We start from the raw sequence: 23,605 nt of genomic DNA on the forward strand, positions 1-23,605 counted from the left end.
AGGAGATACCAGGACACCATTTTCAAATTGCATACAGCCAAGCAAATGTCCTTAACTAGTCTCACAAGTCCCCATTCATTATTCAGCTTGCACGGCTCCCCACCACCAAATGGACGAACCCTTCCACAGCAGACTGCCAACTGTTAGATGTGGTGTTGCAATTTTCTTCCTCTCTTGCAAAAGATCTCCATCAGACTGCTCTCCTTCACGTACATGTTTATTGACTTTCTATCCCCCCTCGCCCCACCCGCATTTCCCTTAAGGAATTGCTGCTTCACTGCCAGAAGATTAATTTGCTGCAAGAGTTTTGGACTCTGGATCTCAGGACACGTTCCCAGATAAGGGCTTTGAAATATTATCTGCCTTGTGCAAGATGTTGCTGGAAAGATTTTAGGTGAATGTCCCCCTTGTGATTCAACGATGGCTTTTTTGTGGCTCCATCAGTGTTGTAAAATGGACATGAATCAATAATCATGTGCATTCAGCTGCTTTTGCTTGTGGTGTTTCCTCTGCGTATTAAGGAGAGGCCATACCTCCTGTCATTACCATGCTCTATTTTAGCAAGGATGGATATATATGTGCCCCTCTTGAGGCAAGATTATTCAGAGCTTTCCCATTTTCTTCTAGAACAGGTTGTTGAAACTGTGGGCCTAATTAGGTCCATTTGGCCTGCAAAGCCATTTCAGTCTCATCCACCTGCCCTATACCTGATGTCAGAAAAGCAGAGTTTGCAGGTAAAGTCCCATCAGCCCCAGCCAGCCTGGCCAATAGTCAAGGATGATGGGAGTTGGAGTCCAGGACATCTGGAGGGCCACAGGTTCCCTATGCCTGTGCTAGAATGAACAAAAATCTCCTGTGGCTGTGAGTTGAAGGGGGGATCTTCTTGCTGAGGAGTGCCTGATAATTTAACAAGGAACATAGTTTGGAAACAACAGTGACCTATACTGCACAGAAGACAGAGAAAAAGATAAAGTGGTGGAAAATAGGACAGAAGTGTTGGTACTTGCTACAAAGTGCAGAGGAATGGACACTTTAAAGAGCACAAGTCCCTGCCCCTAGGAGCTTACAATATGAAATTCAACACAAAGGAACCAAGAGAGAAAGGGGACGGAAGCAGAGGCAGGGATAAGCAAGGAAGCACTGTGCAGTTGTTTTACTTACATATCCTTAGCAGCTTAGTTGCAGGCTACTTTACAGGAGCAGGAGCAGGGAACCTGTGGTCCTCCAGATGTTGCTGGACTACAGTTCCCATCATCCCTGATAATTGGCCATGCTGGTTGGGGGCTGATGGGTGCTGCAGTCCAGCAACAGCTGGAAGGAGCCAAGTTGGGGAAGGCTGATCTCCAAGCTAAGAATCACCAAGGTACACAGTCATCAATGCCCACTGGAAAGAAGACCCTCATACATTTGATTCCTGTCAAACGATTTGGGCTGGTGGGTCTCCGTAAAGTGCCCATTCCTCTGCACTCTGTAGCAAGAACCAACACTTCTGTCCTATGATCAGTGCTCTCGTTCTAATTTTGTAACGTGCAAACCGTTCATTCCATTGGTTAATTATCTCTTTGTGCCCCCAAAAGGTGTTGGCATGTCATTATACTGGGGTGATTTATAAACTATGGGGAAAAATAAACAACCAGCAAAGTACTGACCTAGTACACATAGCAAACACTAATGAAAATCTCACAATCTATGTTCCCTCTGTGTTCGCATCAAGATCTATGTTCACATCTCTGTATACAGCATGTCTATTACTGATGTGGTGTCTAATGTATTTGTATGCAGCGTGTTTTAATCTTGTTGTCCATTTGTGATGTTTTCATCAGTGTTTGCTCTGTACTAGTTCAGTACTTTCCTGGTTGTTTGCTTTTCCACCCTACCCCCTATTTTATAAATCATGTGTTTGTGTGTATATCATTCTCCAGTTATGTGCTTGTTGGCATTGGTTTTTGTTCAGCAGACAACTGGTGCCTCGGTTTGTATCCTGGGGTGGGCAGGGGAGAAAGCTCAATAAAAAAGTATTAGAGGGAAAAAAACATTCTGGTCCGTGACCTCTGACTTTGTATACGCCATAAACGGCAATAGCAAATAGACTGTACCCTGATGTTTTAAATGGGACCCTAAGAGGGTCCAGAGGCTGATCTCCTGCAAAAGCAAATACTCTTCTCTACATACGGTCCCTTTGTAGTATGAGCTGGCTATTGTTATTATCAGAACATGAGTTCAGGTCAACTGATAAAGAGACCAAGGCTTTAACTCCAGGCGGGTGTCTTACTCAGTAAATCCAAACTCTCCCCTTTTTTTCACTGATTCTTTTGACTGAAGTGTCCCTAAAACCTGAAGCAATCTCAGCTTTTGTCATTTACAGTAAAAGCTCTCAACCCTTCTGTTTACAATCATGGGATATTTTAGGTCCTTGTAAATAATTAATTCCAATTCTTCTTCTCACCACATTCTTCAGAAGTGTTGATGCTGGCCTGCTGTTCCCCGTTTCTTTATAGGAGCTACAGTGAACAGAAAATCTCACCTTTGGAATTCAAAAGCTTCCAAGTCAGAAAGCATCAGTCAGTGAAAAGATTCCTGCACCAGGGTGTATATAACAAATCCGACACTGGCATTTCTTTTGTGGGCAAACCTTCTGCACTAAATATTTTTTTTAAAAAAAACTCTAGAATTATTCTTCCCAGATGTGTAGAGGGACAGGAATTGTAAGCTATTGGGTCTGATCCAGGAAAAAGCAAGTAGTAGTACTTTTTTTTGTCTGTTTGTCATTGCATTTATATCTCATCTTTCCTCCAAGGAGGTCAAGGAGTCATACATGGTTATCCTTGTCTCCATATTATCCTCACAACAACCCTGCGATGTAGGTTAGACTGGGAGTTGGTGACTGGTCCAAGGTCACTCAGTGGCCAACTGGGGATTTGAACCCTGGTCTCCCAGTTCGTAGCCCAACATTCTAACCACTGTATCACACAGGCAGCAGTGGTGTTGGTGGTACCAGTACTACTAGTCGTAATGCTTTTATATCCCACTTCCTCCGCATTTTAAACTGAAGCCAGAGAAAATGTCTGGTTGCTTTTGAAGTAGTTAGTGTGACTGCAACCCTAGTCTGACCCTAACCACATTCACCACACTGTCTTTAGAAAGTAAACAATAACTACTACCTTCAAGTCTCATGGCTAGTATTACAAATATTTTCACACTCTGATGCACATTCATTTTAGTCTGAGTTTGTTGGCAGAAGAGTTGAGAGATTACATGAATTTCCCAAATAGTAGGCACTGTTTAACAATGCAAAGAAAAGAAAAAAGCCCTTTCCAGTTACTAAAGCCTGCAATTGTATATTGCTCTGTGCTTTGTAGTGAGGAACCTTAAATTAGCTGTGCCAAGTGCGATATTTATAGACCACCTCCCTGCCTGCTGTTGAGGAAACTGCTGCTGTCAGGTTTTACTCCATTGTGCAGAAGAGAAAAGAGCACTGTCTTTTTCCAGCAGTACATGTTCCATGACTGGTGACCTTGCTGGATTCTCCCCTCTCCTAAGGCAAGAGGAAAGGGCATCGCTTTTAAAAGCAAGCACGACCAGCTTGATTGGCTGTAGAGACAGAGGGATGTCTGGAGGGGGCCGCCTGCAAAAAAAAAGTAATGGGTCTTTGTCCCAGAGTGTCCCTGCTCCAATACACACCTGGTGGGGGGGGGTGACTAACTGGCAGTCCTGCTTCCCCCTCAGACATTCAGTGAAGTCTTGGGAGATGGTAGTGTATTATGAAGAGAAAAAAGTGAAGGTGGCACAACCCTACTGCTTTCAGTAACTATCATTGATAGCTCCACTTTATAGTGTCCTGCCATGGAGGAAGGAGATGTTATTGATGGCTGCTCATCCTCTCGATTTAGCCTGTTAGGTGAAGAAAGGTGAGAAGTTTGAGTTTTCATTAGGGATGGGCCAATTTGTCAGGTTTGGTTTCTCGCAGTCTCTCATTATTCCATTCTTAAGTTTCCACATTAGTTTGGGATTTTTTTAAAAAGTGTTTTTAGTGCTTTTGTTTGCCATCCTGGGCTCCTACTGGGAGGTAGGGCGGGATATAAATAAAATAATAAATAAAATAAATAAGTTCTCATGAAAATTTGTCAGCATCTGAGTGAAAATCTTTCCTAACATACACATTTTTGTATGCAATTACTTGCTTTTTTTCAGAATGAAATTCAAACCAACTTGCAAAAAAAATCTCAAAAACATATACAGAATATAGTTCCCCTAATATCCAAGTTTTTGCAAGCAATTTTCCCTAGTACAATGTGTTTTGTATGTTACTTTCACTAATATATGCATGTTTGTGTACATTGCACTGCAAAATTCGGAGGAAACTGCATTTTGAAGGATGACTGCATTTCAGTTGGCGTATTGTTTCAGGAAATATGAATTAGGAAGATTCGCCTTTATATGCAGTCACTTTAATTTTTCTCCCATCCCTAGCCTCCCATATCACAAAGTTAGGCTTTCACAAGTGAAACACGGAAAGAGCATTTTAACTTTTGTTTTCCTCAGAGAAATTCTACCAACTGTATAAAAACAGATGGTGGTGAATAATCCAGAGATTCCCATAAATTATTTAAAGCTATGGTCTTGAACTTACCATTTAATGAAAGGGGGGGGGGGAAAGCATAACACAAACAGACAGCTCAAGTTTTCAACATAATTTAATAAGAAGCTTCCGGTTTAAAAGGTAACCACAGCAAAGACATAAAAGAGCTGGTGGCAGTTGCCATGAAGCTTGTTCTTACTCATACCAGTCCTCAGCAGTTACAAATAGTGGCTTAACTGAGTTGGAAATGTTATTGCTGAATTTGATGTACTGAATAGTTTTTTTCCCCTTCTTCATGTGGTCCTCTCATTACAGCAGTAGGAAGAAACTCAAGGCGTATATAGGGAATAGGAAAAACCAGCCGAAGAGACAGTATGTTTAAAACTGACCCAAGTCAATGGTTTTTGCCTAGGTGTTGTAGCTTCATTGGTTGAACTTATGTCACATGGAAAGTTGTGAAACATCAGTGGCATGTTGGGGGGGCGGAAGGAGAGTGAAGGCTTAAGATACTCTTGTAGGAGAGTTCTGTCAATGGCTATTGGTGGTCAGAAAAATGTATCCTCAATATTTAAGGTTTTACTGTTAGCATAATAAAGCCCTAAATAACTTGAGGTTACCCTATTGAAGGATTGCCTTTCTCCACACATTTCTGTCTGTTCTTTGAGATCTGCTGGAGAAGCATTGCTAACTGTCCATTATGACATCCATCTGGTAGACCTATATTTTCTTTGCATTTGTATATTAGATAGGCATCCCATGGGCTTAGTTGTAGATGCCAGCTTAAAACTTTTTTATTTACACAAGCTTACCTTGCTATATGACCCAGTTTTATGTTCTTATCTTTGCCTTTTTAAAATTTTACTTCCGATTTTATGTTGGCTTTATGTGCATAGCTTTGAGAAGATATTTTTTCTTGATTTAGCAATACAGAAATTTATGTATAAAAAAAGTAAATACGTTGGTAGTGAACAAGAAAGGGACAGATCACTCAGACCACTTTCTTCAAAACATCTCATTTTGGCCACTAAGTGATGGTGTTTTGCTGAGATGGATAATCAATTTCTCTGATCTAGCAAGATGCGAGAGGCCTCTGCTCCTTCAGTAGCAGCTCTTGGGTTTAAACTGTGCACAAAAACTTTGCCAAGCTGCCTTATCAATTTAACTAAGGTATAAAGGTCCCTCCATAAAAAAGAAAAAAAAAAGACTTGAAAGGTTGCCTTGCCCCATATACTCAACAGCTTTTATTTGCAAAAGTATAACTTTACAGGTACCATGTTTATTTTGCACTTGCAAGGAGTCGAACTTTGTGTGGTAGCACCTACCCTTTGGAATTCCCTGCCCATTGACGCTAGGCAGGGACCTCTGCTGTTCTGTTTTTGGTGCCTGCTAAAACATTTTTGTTTAGGCAAGCCTACACAGACACATAATTTTGACATATGTTTTAAATGTAATCTTATTATTGTTTTTTTTTAAAAAAACAAACTACTGATTTTACTTATATTTTGAATTTTTGGGGGTCAACTTGTTTTAACACCTGATTTTATTGGTAGTTTAATGTATATTTCATATTGTTTTATGTAAATCACAATGGTGATGGACTGACCAGGAAAGTGATCTTGGAGTCAGGGTGGACAGACAGACGAAAATGTTGACCCAGTGTGCGACAGCTGTGAATTCCATGTTAGGGATCATTAGGAAAGGGAATGAAAACAAAACAGCCAATATTATGATGCCATTATACAAGTCTACAGTGAGAACGCACTTGGAATACTGTGTTCCGTTTTGGTTTCTGTACCTCAAAAAGGATATAGTAGAGGTGGAAAAGGTTCAGAAAAAGGCAACCAAAACAATCATGGGGCAGGAACAACTCTCCTGTGAGGAATACATTCGGCCCTTTTTCTTTTAGGAAAAAAAAGATGAGTAAGAGGGGCATGGAGAGGTATGTACAATGATACAAGGTACGGACAAAGCAGAAAGTAGTAGAACATCAGGTTATTCAATTAAGTTAAATGGTCAAAGGTTTAGGAAGTACTTCGCACAGCACATTGTAAAACTCTGGTATTCACTACCACACGAGATAACAATGGCCAACAACTTGGATGGCTTTAAAAGGGGGTTAGACAAATTAATGGAGGATAAGGCTATGAATGGCTACTGGCCATGATGGCTGTGTACTACCTCCAGTCTCCAGTATGCCTCTGAATACCAGTCGATGGAATATACAAGCAGGTGAAGACTATTCTGCTCATGTTCTGTTTGTGGTCTTCCCATTGGCATCTGGCTGGCCACTGTGAGAACAGGATGCTGGACCTTTGGTCTGATCCAGGAGGGCTGTTTCTTAAGGGTGAAGGGGCTCACCAATCTCAGACTTTGGCTCTTTGACATACAGTACTGGCAAAGGCTATGGCAAGCATGGACTGGCATTGTCTTTTATTGGAGGGTTCTGCTCTGTTCCAGCATCGATAGCATGGTGGTTGTTAAAAGTGCTGGTGGTTGAGAAGGGGTTTTGCTTTCTTTTCCGCCACTTGCTAAATAAATGCCACTATATTGACAACTGCATGCAAAGTTAGGTTAACATACGTTCAAAGTTTAAGGATGGACAATATTCACTTAGTAGCATTGCCTCTTTTGCATCTATAGTTAAAACAGGTGCATTTTGCTTGCTCTCTGTCATTTTCTGATTTTAGAGAGAGGTAGATCTACATAGTCATTTTGCACCCAGTGCATTAACCTTCTGTTGGGGATCTTCATAAATCCCTGTGTTGTGAATGGAATCAACCAATATTCAGCTATCACTCTATTTGTTAAAAGCTTTTACAGGAGCAAGGCGCTGAATACGGGCCACTTGGTTGCAAAAGCAGCAAGTAAAACCACAGACAAATTGTGTATGCATTGGAGAGTAATTAAAAGCTTTGAAAAACAATGGGGTCAAAATTTATTGTTTGAGGTTACTTACATATTTTCATCATGCATAGATTAGACTTATTTCATCATTTGTTGTTCAGAGGCTGAATCAACATAAGTGGGCTGCAAATTCCTAACTCAAAAATGAAAACATAATTTATTATTCTTTTTGAGGATGCAGACAGGAATGGGCTCAGTGCTGTTTTTTGTGGTAGGAATGCACAGAGTTTGAACGCCCATCTGGAGTGGGGAGGCTGGACCCAGCTTAACGGCCTCACCCCTTGTCCCTTTTTAAAGGCTTGAATGATAGCTTTCCACACAGATGGATGCCAACAATTCTCCCCGTCACATGTTATTTTGAGGAAAGCCACCAATCACTATGAGATTTTAAAAGGCAGTCGGCAGAAAAAACAAGGCAGGCATGCTCTCTTTAAGCAGGCAGCTTTGCATAACTATTCCATAGCCATCACCAACTGGGCTCAATTCCTACTGTAGAGCATGCTTAGCCTGAAGGTTTACTTGGCCCTGCATACCTCCACCGGTGTATCATTAAGGAGTGAGGCAAGGTTAGGGATGGGCTCCTTTTGGGTTGAACATATGAACAAGGGCAGTTGTGGCAACCCAGCTAGGGTCATGTCTCCATATGGAAGCTGTATATGTGGCCTCCTGTGACTGGCACAATTACGGTGACTTTTTCTGAGCCACTGCAATTGGGCAAATTGTGGCAGCTCCCACACAGAGACTCTGATTCACACAATCAGTTTCTTTGTGTGATTCTAATTCCGTTTACAAGTCTACTGGCAACCAATGCATATTGTGGCCATTGGCTGTATCAAGTGGCCCATATAATGGGAACTATGGAACCACTGAAGAAAAAATGGGAAGAAAGCAGCATGATCATTATTTTCTGCCCTTAAAGAGGCCTGATCTGCCCATCCACTGCTAATAACTGAAGACACTGATTTTGCTGAATACTTTGAAACTGGCCAGTCAAACTCTCTGGGTGTCTGCTGGAGGTAATGAGGAAAAGCTAATTAAAACAAAAATAAAATGAGGTAGGTTAAAAACAGCAAGACAGATCCAATTATGTTACATCCATAGACTAATGGGGAATCCATGCTTGGAGATAGTAGAAATGTTACACATAACTGGAAATAATTCAAACAAAGCCTATAAGGACACAGATCAACCCAAACTAAATACACACATCCACACACATATTGATGTTCACTATATAGATGGGCAGCAAAGGGCGTGTGTGGCAGAAAGATGAATCTAAGTGTCAGATTCCTGGCCAACAAAACTGTCCTTCCAATCTGATATCTCCCACGTGCACCACCGGATGAAGATCTGACGAAGGTTTTTTTCATATTCAGAATGGGTCACCATCAGACAAGGAAGTGGGCAAATTGTCCATCAACATTTAGGGCTTCCATCTTGCAAAGAATTAAATGCTGTTGGCTCCTGGAGATTTTAATGGAGGGGAAAAACACACACCAATATCTACAAGGATCATCACCCCAAAAGCAATGTACAACTGTACACAGTAGGTTGGATCCAGGCTCAATGCATTCAAGTCAGATGCCCAGTTAGGTGCCCTCTTCAGCCAGTCTTCAGAATCTTGCTCTAATTCAATTCATTTCTCAGCCTGCAATTTTGTTGTGATACCTTTCATATTACAGCTTAGAGGAAAGGCAAGATAATGCTAAGGCCAGCTTTGGGAATGACTGTCAAGTATGGCACTGCTTTTCCTCCCAATGAGCACCATTGTATGAAGATCCATACTGAAATATGGACTGAAAGCTTGACAAGAAAAATATATTTGTAACTCGACTGTATTATAATCTAAGGCTAGTAGTTTAGCCGTTTAGAATCGATTTCCCAAAAGGAAAAGTGGGGGTATTATTAATTCTCTCATTTGAAATTGTCAACCTGTTTGCAAAACTAACACAGAAATGTTGGTAAAAGCAAAAGGTTTTACAAACGTTAACCAGCTCTACGGTTAGGGCATCCAACACAAAGATAGAAGGATACATTTATTGTGCTGTCTCTCACCAGTTTTAATTGGTAACCTTACAATGTACTATATAGTTGATGCTAGCAGGCAGACAAAATTAAAAACAGAGACTCTGTTTGATACTTAGATCTGTCCCTATTTGTACAAACAGAGGGACAAGGAAAATGTGTTTTTTTTAAAAAATGTATGACCCACTCTATCACAGCTTCATCTGAAGATCTCAGAAGAGATTTATTCTGCTAAATCTCCTGCGCCTTTGTCCATTTCTGCCCAAATACAGTGGTGCTGCATTCTTGTGACCTTGAGTAAACTTCCATTCCTAAACCACAACAAGAACGGTGTGTTATATTCTTGGAGCGTGCCTGAGTGAGTGCAAATGTGTTCACGGAAGGAAGCAACGTGTTCCGAAACATCTTCTTCACCTGCCTCTACCGTGTTACGTCTGCATTTTCCAATGTTCTTTAAAATTAAAAAATCTTGATGTCAAAGTAAGCACTGAGTGCCCTTTTGTTACCAATTCATCATGGAATTTCTGTTGAGGGTCATGAAAAAAACTTGACTACTTCCTCCAGATCTCACTGATGCAAAAAATACCTGTTTGGGAGGGAAATATTCTGATTTATTAAGCTGTAAGATCATCATACATATTTTTAATAGGATGTGTTTGTTTAATTTCCTTATTCATTCCCAAATTTTGTTATGCCACATTTAACCTTTTTTATCTCAAAGGCTCAGAGCAGGTTTTAAAACCATTATTAATTCTATGAAAGTCTTACTCTTACATGGGGCTTCCAGTGCTCTTCCATCCAAATTACTGGTCATGTCTACATTATTATTATTTATTATTATTTATTAGATTTATATCCTGCCCCTCCTCCCAACTGCAGCATCAGTTGTTTGCAGACCATTCACTGGGCCCCCAAATCTGCATAGGCTATGACGGGTTGGATCCAGACTTGATCATGCTTACAGCAGACCTGAGTGAAATCAATGGGACTAATCATAAGTCTCATTGGCTTCAATGGGTGCACTCTAAACTTGTCAAAGTCTAGACCCAACCCAGTATAATTAAAACAGAGCTCTACCAGACTGTGCTCTTGTGTATTCCAAGCTCTTTGGGTCTTGTGCAGGAAACCTTCCCTGTGGAATTTTCTAAGGACAAATGTCTTGACCATGCCATCTTTATGAGAAAGGCATGAAGTGAGGCATTCTTGTGACTATTCCACAGTTAGGGGCTGCCTTTCTCTTTGATACTTACACCAAAGCCAAAGTCTGATCATATTCTGGAAACACCCTAGGACCTGCCATTCTGGGTTTTAATGACTGGGATTCAGCTAGTATTGGGGGCAGGATTTTAGTCAGTGGATTTGATGGCTGTAGAACTTAAAAGCATGTGTGTACTCTTTTGAGCCCTTGAAGTGGAGGTAGCCAATGTCCCAGATGTTATGGGACTCCAACTCCCATCATCCTTGATCATTGCCTATGCTGGTTGGGGTTGATGGGAGTTGGAGTCCAGCAACATCTGGAGGGTGCTGTATTGGCTTAATGTTTTAGTCAACACTCTGTGATTTTTAGTCAACACTCTGTCAGATGGGCTGAATTATGCTGGGATATCTGCCTCTTGCAAAAGCCAGGGAGATTTCTTTAGACTTTCAGAGGGGTTGGAATTTCTCCCAATCTCTCCGAAAGTTGCAAAAAAATTCCTTCTAATATTTTTCAGGGGCATGGGTGGTTTCACAGTCTTGCTTTTACTAAAAGAAACTCTTTGCTATTGCTTCCAATGGACACACAGCTGCAACAAGCAGCTGCCTTGTGGCTTTTGCAATGCAAACAGAATCGCCCAATGAAAGCAATATTATGTTATGATGGAGAGTGCTCACAGGAACAATGATGGGGAAAAAAGATGTCTGTCTCTTTGGGGGCATTTTGCCCCCCCCATCTCCCCCAAAGTAATGAGTATCATTTGACTGGATACTCAGGACCACGATACTAGCAATTCGGGGTTGTGTTTAATACATAGCAACCCCATCAGAGTCCTTGGAATTATACAGCCACATTCAAACCCTATTCAAAGGGTTGCCATAAGTCGGGATGACTTGAAGGCAGTCCATTTCCATTTTTCAACATTGAATATTATAGTGCTGGGCATGCTCAGTAAGAACTGCCAATGTTCTAAAAGCCAGACTCACAGCTGTGGGGCTTGGCTAATCAGGTGACCACACCCATGCCAGACCTTTATTTCACTTTAGGCAGTCATGGCTTCCCCCAAAGAATCCTGGGAAGTGTAGTTTGTGAAGGATGCTGAGAGTTGTTAGGAGACTCCTATTCCCCTGACAGAGCTCCAGTGGCCAGAGTGGTTTAACAGTCAGCCCCTCTTCTAGGGATTGAGGCTCTGTGAGGGGATAGGGCTTCTACTAGCAATTCTTAGCACCCTTCACAAACTTCACTTCCCAATTCTTTGGGGGAAGCCATGACAGTCTGAAGTGAAATAAAGGTCTGTTTTGGATGTGGCCAGAGATAGCTTTGGTTTAAATTTGGGTTGGAGACATGTGCCTGCTATAGAATAAAAAGGTGGGGGAAACCGGAAAAACAATAATACTGTTCACAATGTTCTTCTTTTGGAAAGAAAAGGGGCTTTTGCACTGCCCAGTGCCCACCCACCCAATCTCCTCCTCTCCCCCTCCCCTCTCCTTTCCTCCCTACCCCTCTCCTTCCTCCTCTCCTCTCTGTGCACCTCCCCCAGGTCTGTTTCACCTATCCTACGCATAATTGTATAGGAGTAAATCCCACTGAACTCAAAAAGCATGCAAATGATAAAACTTACCCTCCCCTCCTCCTATCCCCTCACTTTTGCCCCTTCCCCTTCCTTTGCTCGTCCCTCCCCCTCCTCTTCCAATCCCTTCCCCCTCCCCCTTCCTTTCCCTTCCCTTCTTCCTTCCCTCTCCTGTCCCCTCCCCCTCCTCCATGGTCAGCTTTACCTATTCCAAGCATGATTGCATGGGAGTAAATCCCACTGAACTCAATAAGCAAGCAAATGATCAGACCTGCCTTTCCCCACTCTCCTTCCCCTCCTCCTCCCTTCTTCCTCCTCTCCCATCTTCCTTCTTCCTCCTCTCCTGCCCACTTCAGCCCTCCCTCCCTCATGGTCAGTTTCATCTATCCTAAGCATGACTGCAGGGGAGTAAATCTCATTTAACACATTAAGCATGCAAATGATCAATTCATTCTCAGCAAATTTGCACAAGATCTCATTTCTTATCTCCTGGATTAAAAAGCAGAGAAATTCACAAATATGCAAAAAACCTTGCGGTTTAAGAATATACCTATAGCCACCAGATATTTCTATCAAACTTTAAAAAGCAGGGAAATTGGGCAGCTATAGTGAATGCACCAGGGGAGCAGGAGACCTGACTTCCTCTCTGAGATACTGTATTGCCCTACAAATTTGTAAAAATGCAAACATAATAATGGGGATTTTTTTAGATACAAATAGTAAGCAAAATATATTCTTTTAGAAAACGATAAGATTTATAACATTTTAATAGTGTAGCAGGCCAGCTAAATTCCTCTCCTTGGTGCTGTCTTCTCTGCCTGTTACATGTAGTCATGGTAACTGGTATGCATGGTACATCTTGGCTCAAAAAGATAAGGGGAACAGAACACTGGTACAGGACATCTCTGTGCTCTCCAAGGCCTGAGAAGTATTAGCACTGGAATGTATTAGCTCATAGTAGAAAAATGCTGGTATGAGAACTGCTGAATATTACCTGATTGGCTACAAAATAATGTATACATTGTAACCTCTATGTAATGCTTATGTCTAACTCCATGATTGGGAAATACTAATGTCTTTGTCCTGGAATGTATATAAACCCCAGGCGAACAGTGCCATGGTGCAGTGCTCCGCCAAGATCAAGGGAGACTGACCGTGCGCACGTAACCACTAACCTATCTTTGCTGCAAGCCTGCGTCTTCAATTTTCACAAGGACCCCTGGTCCAATGGACCCCCAAATTCCCCATCACAATTTGGGCTGGTCTTTCACAGTCCAATCCACTTCCTGTGTAGCTTGGAAGAATTTGGTAACGTGTGCCTCTGAGCATATGATGAGTGGTGGCAACACCTGCAATCCGCCCAAATAACAGAAGCAAAACATGTGCTGTGCTGATCTTGTTTTAACAGCAGGAAGAAAGCAACAATATTAAGACAGCTGATATAGTTCAGATAGTCACTTTAAATATGTTTGATTTACTTTGCAATTTTAGTGAAGTTTCCTATAGTAAATAATTTTCTTTTGCTTCTGTTAATATGTGCAGTACAGCAACACTTTGCAAAATTAACAGTAAAAAAGCTCCAAAAACAATTGTGGAATAATGGCACTGACTGTTCCGCAGAATAGTTTCCAACGGACATAAGGAGAGTCTCAGTTTGCAAAAGATAAAACAGTGGGAGGTGAAATATATTCTAGCAAATTTCTAGGTGTGCTCTATGTTTGACCATCTTGACCATGCACACCTTTCCTTAAGTGGAGTGGTTTAAGCACAGCAGGCTGAAAACATGCATCTTGGGCAGGCCAAGTTTGTTTTTTCCAACAGCTAGAGTGATTACTTAAGTAGCAACATATTGTCATCAGTCTGATTTTACATCAAACTGCAGTTTCAGATTCAACTGTTAATGAATCCAAGATAGAAACAAAACATGACCTTCTGTTTGAAACAGAAAAGGCTGTCTTCACCATCATATTATATTGACCAATAAAAAGGCTTTGAAATTAATAAAAATAAATTTGGTACAGATTTCTATGATGAATAATGAGATAAATAGAATTTTCTAGGTTAGATTCTCTGTAGAAACAGTAGTAAAACGGGAAAGAAGCAAAGTAAGAAGAACACCAACAAACATACAAAAATGTAATTCTCCATCTTTGGAGATGGGAGATGTTGCCACCACTCAACATATGCTCAGAGGCACATGTTACCAAATTCTTCCAAGCTGCACAGGAAGTGGATTGGACTGTGAAAGACCAACCCAAATTGTTTTTGCATTTTTACAGATTTGTAAGGCAGTACAATATCTTGACAAGGAGGTCAGGTCTCCTGTTCCCCTGGTGCATTCACTATAGCTGCCCAATTTCCCTGCTTTTTAGATAGAAATATCTGTTGGCTATAGGTATGTTCTTAACCCGCAAGGTTTTTTTGCCTATTAGTGAATATAAACAAATGATGTCAATAAATTCATTAGAAGATTCAGGCTTTCTTATGGAATGAATAAGGAAGTCTCATTGCCTCAGGCTGATTGAGATAGAGAGCGGCATAATGGACTGAGTACTAAACTTGGATTGGGAAGACTTGGGTTCAAATTTTGCTCAGCTATAAAGCTTATGGGGTGATTTCGGGCCCACTTACATATACTCAGCTTAATTTACCTCACAGATAAACTGTGAGAATAAACTGGGATAACTCCTGGGCTCATCATCCTGAGTTCCTGACAGAAAAAGGCAGGATCCAAGTATCATAAATCAATAAATGTAAAAGTGACTGGAGCTGTATGAGTTTCCTTACAATAAACAAAGCAATCATCACAACTTAATTTCAGGGTAAACTAAATGGCATCCTCTAGGCATCAAGGGCACTTACTCTGCACCTGTGCAGCTCTGAAAGCAGACCTACCTTATCATTTCTTTCACATAGAAATTTTAACCGCTGAGCACGCTTGTGCATAAATACTCCGTCCAAATGTCCAGTCTCCACTGACCGTATCTCAATAGCTTTCTCGCCCCAGCCCATTATTTGATTGGAGTGGATGTAGGCTGTCAAAATAATAATAAAAAGGGCATCACATGCTTACTGAAAACAATGGCACTACGGTGAGTTTTTTTAACCATATGTCACACATGGCAGGAAAGCATCATGTACAACAAATACGCCCTAAGGATGGAGGCTCTAGCTACTGACGGACATCCAAGTTCCATCACCTGAAACACAGAGATCTAAATTATGTAGGAAAATAACCAATTATAACTTAGGATTCTCACCTCACTCTGAATTTATCAATAGCTAAGGAGAAGAGGAAGAACTGACATACCCACTGAAGTGGGCATTTCTCCCCACTGGAGCACCACATCTTTTGTTATGCGTCCATAGGTATTAACGTACACCCCTTCGTCCTCATAGCACACAAGCATCTCCATTCCATCCGTTTTGGGCAAGATGACAATGGCGTGAGGCGTGATATTGCCCTGAATCTGTGTACAGAACAGAACACCCCAAACCAGCATTAAGTGAAGCTCACAGGACAGTTGGTATATGCCAACTTCTTTTGGAAAATTATTAGACCAACATTTGCTACCAGTCCATAAACTAATTAAATGTAGCCCATGCACTGTGGCGTTCTTGGACAACTCATGGCATAGCAGCTTTCTCCTCAGGCATGCTAGGAACTCAGCAAACCCTGTATTACAGTGTGCCCACACACAAAAAAGGAGGTTTAATAAGCACCCTGGTAGAGCCACAACACATGGCTGGCATGCAACAAAACAGTTCTAGGGATGCATGTTGCACAAATCTAAATGGACCTTTGTGTGATCTCTGTTGAAGTATATTTGGATATGCACAAGCCTGGCAGGTGTGCAGAACAAGGCCTTTTCAGCAGTGCCCTCACAGTAATAGAACTCAGTTCCATGTAAAGTTATGCAAATGCCAACCTTCAACCCCTCCGAACAGTTCTTGAGGACCTATCTTTTTATTGCTTCCTCTAGAGGAAAATTTGTGGTTGTGTCTTGGTTTTTTGCGTGATCATATTGTACTGGGTGTTGTTAATTTATGCTGGTGTTAGTAGTATTTTCTATTCTTTGAAATTAAATCAAATGTTTTTATCTTGCGGTAAAAGTGTTATGGTTTATTTGTTGGTATGCATTTTTTGTAAACCACTTTGTGACACACATTGTTTGAAAAATGGTCTATAATGTTTAACAAATACACAAAATAAAATAAATCCAATAAATTAAATAAAAGTGGTCCATAGTTTTAACAAATAAAGTAAGTTACTGGGTTAAGTGCCTTCTTTACTGGAGTATTCATTGTTTGTACCAGCAGTCTGCAAAACCATGTGCACAACTGTTATGATACAAAAAATATATTTAAAACAGTGGCCAGTATTAAGTGAAATGATAGTGCTAGTGTAAGGATTAGTGCTTCACAAGGGGACTTTCCCTCTCCTCTCGCCATGATGTCCCCAAATCTGCTCCAGATGGCTGAGGAAACCCCTAGAACAGATTTAGGAGGCATGTGGTGGAGGGGGGAAGTCCCATTGTGCTAGCGCTAGTCCTTGCACTAGCACTATTATTTAGTTGAATGTTGCCCAGTGAAAGGATCAAAATAAATAGGTATTCCAATTGAAAACTAAAACACCAGCACAATTTTCCCCCCAGCAGCCATGAGGCCCAAATATCCCCAACTATGACAACTACAACAATCTGAAGGGATAAATGCCTTGTAAAACAAACATCTTTTTACTTTTAGAAGATATGTTGGTGGACTCCAGCTCCCATCAGCTCCACCCAGCATGTCAAATAGTCAGACATGATGGCAGTGGTAGTTCAACAACATCTGGAGAGCCACAGAGAGTAACCTTCCAGAGGGTATGAATTGTGGTTAGTAACTGTAGCTATTCCCTTATGATTATCTTGATTTCCTATCAGTGGATATCCAAAAGAGCCCTATTTTGACAGATGTTATTATATACTGCATAATCAAATTTGTAGAGCAAAACCATGGTGTCTCAGACTCACGTGAGATGGTATATAAATATCATACGAATTCCCTGAATCCACATCAATAACATGGAAACCAGTGTGGGATCCAAAGATGACTTTTAGCCTCTGACCTTCTTCTACTGTGAGGTCAACAAGCAATGGTTTGTGCTGGAGATCTGCAAAAGACTTTTAAAATCCTCTCAGTTAATTTTGTGGCATGCAAAAAAAACCACAGTCCTTAAATCAATAGCATGCTATGGTAAGAGCAAGATTCTTTTACATTTGCCCTTTAAAAAATTGTCCTCTTTATTTTGGTTAATTTCACTGTCTAATTACTTTCACGCATTTAAGACAGTGATTTAGCTTTTCATCTATTGATAACTTACAAGAAGCTTCAAGGTGGAATGCTTGGCCTTTTAATTTTTAAGCAGCAGGTTTTCTGACAATATGGACAATCTTACTCATGGTGAGACTTTGCAACAGCCATCGGGAAAGCCGCATTTCTCAAGAGCACTTTTGTCCTGGTATGCTCCAATGCAATGCACCAGGTGCCAGAGAGGAGAGGGGAGGGAAAGGCTTGTCTTCCCTCTCCTTGTGGCTGTAACACTCCTCTTGCTGCTGACCCCAGCCCAGCGTGTAAGTGGAGTTTGAAGGGAAGGGGGGAGGAGCGTTTGGTGACTGTGGAGACGGCTGGGAGAGGGATGAACCAGGAATTCTTCTTTGGACTGGGTTTTAATTCAAGGTTTGTAATGCTCACCCATTCTTTGAGATGAACATTACAACCCCATGAAATTTATATCCAAATCCTGGATTTACCCATTCTGCTAGCATCTCTAGTATACTTCAATATGTTTCTTTTTTTTGCTTTTTTGTTTTAATTGCTAAAAAAAAAGAAATAGTTAGGAAGCACTAGGGCTGGAACCCAACACACAGTTAAACAGGGTTAAATCTGATTGAAATTGTGGTGAAAGTGCACTTAGGCTTAGTTTGGACAAACCTGTGTATGTGTAGAGCGGGGATGGACAACCTGTGGCTGTTCAGATGTGGCTGGCTACAGCTCCCATGATCCCTAATCATTAGCCATGCTGGCTAGGCCTGAAAGCAGGACCACAGCTTAGTCACCTGGTGTAGAGGCTGCATGTGCTGGGGCATTGAGATCGAACACTGTCTTGCTTCTGGGACAAGTAGCTATTATAAGCTGAATATAACTTTTGCTTGAATTTTAAGTTTATTGCCAAAGCATGCGGATGTCAACCACATAAATCTGGGAAATGGCTGCACAGCTCTAGCTTCTATGCACTGCGATTTAGGTGAGGAAATGTTACAACCAACGGGGTCAGGGGATTGACTGGTGGGTCCGGCGGCAGGACAGGTCCACCTAACTGAGAGGGCATATTGATGTGATTTTATTTCTCCATCACATAGAGGCTCTATTTGAATCTTCCCTGCTCTGGTGCCTTCCAGATGTTTTGGACTACTACTGTCTTCAATCCCAGCCAGCTGTGCTGATGGGAGTTGTAGCCTAAGCATCTGGTGGGCACCAGGTTGGGGAAGGCTGTTCAGTACATACAGAAGTCCATCTGAACTGGCCCATAGCCATCTGCCATCTTGGTGAATACACTGGTATGTCTAATGTGGGAATGAGAACCAGTTCCAATATTTTCGTGGAAAGGTTTGCTGCCCAGAGAGATATGAGTTAAGTTACCTATTATGCCACAGATGGACAGATAACAGAACTGAACAACAGATTTTCATATTTGTGATAAAAACATCAACAAATGCTAATATTTCTGTAACACAAAACATACCTTAAAAGCCATAAACTTGTGATATGGTTTAGGAGCCCAAGCATATATCTCTACAGCATTCTTTAAGGCAATCACCAAGAACTTGATTCTCTCATATTTCACTAAAATTGAAATAAAACTAAAATTTTAAAACATCCAATTTACTCAGACAAAACTGAACAATTTAATCTCAAGGCAGAGCTGCAGAAACCATTGTGCCAGCGGAAACATTATTGTTAAGAACAGCCAAAATCAGCCAGCAAATTTCCCAGACATTTAGACTGATCTGAGGTTCTTCACAATTCTGATGCTGCTCTTGATGCAGAAGGGCAGCCATCTTTGGTTTGTCTGTATGTGTAACATAGCATGGCTGCTACACCACCACTGCAGCAAATTAAAGATGGCAGCACTCATGCTTCCAATGATGGCAGTGGTTGGGAGTGTTGCGCTGTGTGTAGTTGTGTTGCTTAATTTCGTTTAAAAGCAGCACCACAGCAGCAAACAGCAGATGTTGAAATGCGAGTGTGCCAGCGTGTGCGTGCATTTGCCTAAGAAAGCAGGCTTTTACCCTGCATCAGCATCACTGAGACTGGAGACTTAGTAAAATAAGAAAAGCTACTCTATTTATAGAAATACATAGTAGATAGAAAAGGCATACCTAGTTCTAACTAACTAGCTAAGTTGGAGGCATAATGCCCAGGCGCGTGAGTTAGCCTCATGCTTGGAGAGAGCAGAGACAAAGGGATGTCTCCTCTCTCCCGGACAGTCAGAGGTCAAACGAGTGGAAAGGGCGGGAGAAGGAGGGGCAGGTAAGCTTCCCTAAAGACGTCACAGTCTAGTGACAGAAGGAAGTCAGTCAGAGCATCACAGGTAAAGGTAAACAAAGCCTATCCATCTGGAGGACCCTAGCTCTATCTTCCTTCTGGAGCTTAAACAAAAGAACAAAACAGGAGTTGCTCTTGCCCCACTTCCAACAGGGAGGAGACTCATCAACACCACTTACATAATGCAGAATTTTGGAAATAACACGTATGTCTGGGAGAAAACCAACTCCACCCTATTTGAGATACATAATATGGCAATATGACCCCTAGTATTCTTGCGATAAATGGATTGCGATTTTAAGTTACAATTCATTTTCTTTACAAGCTAAGTTGAAAATATAATAGGATTTGTTAAATATGAGATATTGATTACACAGGTACATTTCATTCAGCTTTTGATCTACCAGATTTTAGACTACTGAATCAAAGGGAAAATGATGACATGATGTATGTTTTTCTTTTTTAAGCAATAAGGCTTTGCAAATTCTATTTTCACAGCTATTCCCTAACACCTTAAAACTAGAAACCCTTTTCAATAGAGAACAATTAATCAAGAAGCATTATCACAATAACTTAATTGTGTTTAGTGAATATATAACAACAACAACAACAACAACAACATCAACTTCAAGAATTATTCTGAAATGTCAACATTTAGGACCATGGCAAAAAAACAGCCCCTTACTTGATACCCAATACCCGGAAAAACCATTTATTGAATTCAGTGATTTTTTTGTGACAGATCTCACAGATACGGTGTACCAACACTTCTTTTTTCTGGTGCCCATGGCAGCCATTTTGTGCCTCACTTTTCACCAAAGAAAGCATTGATTTTATTGGAGTGTCACAGGGGATTTTTATACTATTACCAGAGCACGCTGGCTACTTCCAACTTTTGATATGAGAGAGCTGACATTTGTGCAAACTCTTCTTTTGGTAGTAAAAGCATATTTATTTATTTTATTTATTTATTATTTTATTTATATCCCACCCTTCCTCCCAGCAGGAGCCCAGGGCGGGTCTTATATGGGACTCTTATATTAGTTCTGTCCACTGGGAAATGTTAGCCATAAAGCTGCCTCACATTTTGACAGATATAAGTTGAATTCTTGTCTCTCTTGGTGACTGGCAGCCTAATATATGAACTGATTCCTTTGCAAAGCATTGTCTTTCAGATGATGTGAAGCAATACAAAAGTTCTAAGTGGTGGTTGACTTTCCTGGCTCATTCACATGTGCAAAGCACCACCTGATGCTGGCGTCATCAAGTGATGAAAATGCATGTGTGAGCCATTCCACAGAAGCGTATTTAATAAGATGCATTTTCTTCAATATACATGATTGCAACAATATTTTTTTCATTGTTGCTGGTTTAAGTTTAGTAAAAGACTTCCAGTTTCCAAATTAATAGAGCTTTTAGAAAACAACTGTTAGCCGAGTTACTCTTGATTTAGAGCTCCCCAGATCAGGCTGTGTTATACATAAGGGAGATGGTTTCTGAACATCCCCCCCTTTACTTTAGCCCTATTCAGACTTTTAACTGTGTTGAGCTCAGGAGTAGCGGACAAGGAAGATGATGTCTGCTCACCCCATTTTTGGCTTCGCTTCACATTTGTGTATTGGACATTACACTGGAGCAAAATCCCATACATGACAAGTCTAATCCAGGAACATCCAACCCATGCAAAATCCCTAAAAACTGTGTATGTGTGTGAACTTGTGGACCACACTGATGTATGCTGGAGTCTATTCCATCATCAGATATGCTCAGGGTTAGTCAAATACCACCATGCCCCACCCCACAGCACAAAGGCTTTACGTAGTTTAAAGCCATGTTTGAATGGGGCTTTTGTTGCTTACCCTGAAGGGCAATGCTTAGGCTTGGTCCAGATGACTATTTCCTCCATGGCTGATTTAGCACTATAGAGAAGGTACCAAAGGAAAGCAGCATCAAGGATTTTATGCAGTGCTCACTGTTTCTGACTGTACCACCAAGGCTGACTCTTTAGATCTCAGTATGCCTTTGGGGATAGCAGGGATCAGCATTAGGATTTTCAGTCCTCAAGTGGCTGTGGACTTATGATGGGCACGCTGACTGAGTATACCAGCATGCCCAACATTTGAGAGCTTCCTCCTGTGGTGATCCTGAATTTATGCATATGGTTTTGTGCTTACCAACTTTGTAATGTATGCAGCCTTCCAAATCTCCAACAGTGATCCATCCTTGCTTCTTTTCTACTTCAGGGTCATTGTGTAATATTCTATTTCTCAACCATGAAAGATAATAGACTCGTAGTTTGTTCTTCTTTCCTGTTGAAACATGGAAATTTTTAACCAAAGAAGATACAATCCATCAGTGGATCAGCTATGCTTAAGCAGCTGCATGGCTTTTTCATGCCGTTTGTTCTGTCCAAATATTGTCTGATGCCAGCTTGTCTGTTTCATTCTTCTGTTTAGGCACCCTAATATTGGGAATATGAACTGGAATATTAATCTTGGACCGAAACTGAAGCCACACGAATGAAGCTTCTTTCTGTGCGTGTACCTACAGTCTTCCTGTATGTTAAAATGTCTTATAATTGTGTTTATTATTGTTATTATGGCTAGCTGCCTGGAGGTGAGGTCTATCAGGTGGATGGGCAGGATATAAATACTTTAGACAGAGAAATGTGTGTTAGGTGAAACAGGAAAATAGTGGGGAACCTTCGGCTCTCGATATGTTGCTGAATGGCAACTCCCATTAGCCCTAGCAAGCATGGTCAATGGTCAGGGATGATGGGGGTTGTTGGTCAGCAACATCTGGATGGCCAGAGGTTCCCCACACCTGCTCTAGTGGCTGAAAATTACAGAGAAATATTAACAATAATATTGCTGCGCAAATATGAATAAGTAATTGGTTGCCCTAACTAAGAACTAAAAAGTCAGTGTGATTACGGAGTTTAAAAAAATGTTCTGATGATGACAGGGGAGAGAGTTGTGGCTCCCCATTTGCGGAATGCTCTTCTCAGTCAGGTTTGTCTGGTGCTTTTGCTGACACCTTTTTGTCACCTGGTAAACACTTAATCCTTTCCCCAGGCTTTTGATGGATGATGATGATGTTAGGGTGCTCCCAATGTTTTCTGCTGCTGTTATTGGGGGTGTTATGTCTTTGTGTGTATTTTTTATGAACTGCATGTGGTTTTGTGTGAATGTGCCTACATTATTACTTACTTATGTTTACATTTTTTAAATACGTTGAAAGTCACTTGGAGACCTATCTGTGTAATAAGTTACTAACAAGTATAATAAATAAAAAATAGTAATGTGGTTGGGCTTCCTTCTGTATTATTTACACACAACCTCTTAAGAGGGGGAACATCATGGTAATGACACACCCATTGCATCCCATTGTGAATGAGGAGCCCTTCTTAGAATCCAAGCCAATACCTCTAGTCATAATCACAGAATAAAGCAGATCCTTCTTTCTCTACCAGCTTCTTAAATGCAGCACAGCCCTTTGCTTTTGCTAGAGGGATAACTTCAAGACTGGGCCTGTCAGAAACCAACAGCTAAATGAAAACAATGATGCAGGCTTATGGTTATACCTGAGATAGTTACAAGAACATTGAGTCCTTCTAGTACATCCATCTGTTGGAACCGCCTCCTGTTGATCAGATTGTACACCTTCCCTTGTCCACTGCGATCCAACAGCATGAGCCCATTCTCTGTTCCCACCAGCAAGTTTACACCTACACAAACAGCAA

The 23,605-nt window shown here is 41.1% G+C and overlaps 1 protein-coding gene across 3 annotated transcripts in view; it reads right to left on the reverse strand.

Moving 5' to 3' along the window:
* Positions 1-9,506: 9,506 nt before the first annotated feature.
* The window catches only part of TNIK (TRAF2 and NCK interacting kinase), a 392,097-nt gene continuing 377,998 nt past the window's right edge, over positions 9,507-23,605 (reverse strand). For all 3 annotated transcript variants that reach the window (XM_061637314.1, XM_061637313.1, XM_061637315.1), the window contains 7 exons: positions 23,447-23,590; positions 22,038-22,172; positions 19,061-19,161; positions 17,289-17,438; positions 15,584-15,743; positions 15,169-15,308; positions 9,507-10,094 (listed from right to left, as the gene is read on the reverse strand). In XM_061637314.1, the coding sequence (XP_061493298.1) occupies positions 10,011-10,094; positions 15,169-15,308; positions 15,584-15,743; positions 17,289-17,438; positions 19,061-19,161; positions 22,038-22,172; positions 23,447-23,590 (914 nt within the window). In that variant the 3' untranslated portion in view covers positions 9,507-10,010. The remainder of the gene's footprint in view (positions 10,095-15,168; positions 15,309-15,583; positions 15,744-17,288; positions 17,439-19,060; positions 19,162-22,037; positions 22,173-23,446; positions 23,591-23,605) is intronic.

Source organism: Rhineura floridana, chromosome 7, assembly GCF_030035675.1.
Source record: "Rhineura floridana isolate rRhiFlo1 chromosome 7, rRhiFlo1.hap2, whole genome shotgun sequence".
In the NCBI taxonomy this organism is placed as follows: Eukaryota; Metazoa; Chordata; class Lepidosauria; order Squamata; family Rhineuridae; genus Rhineura; species Rhineura floridana.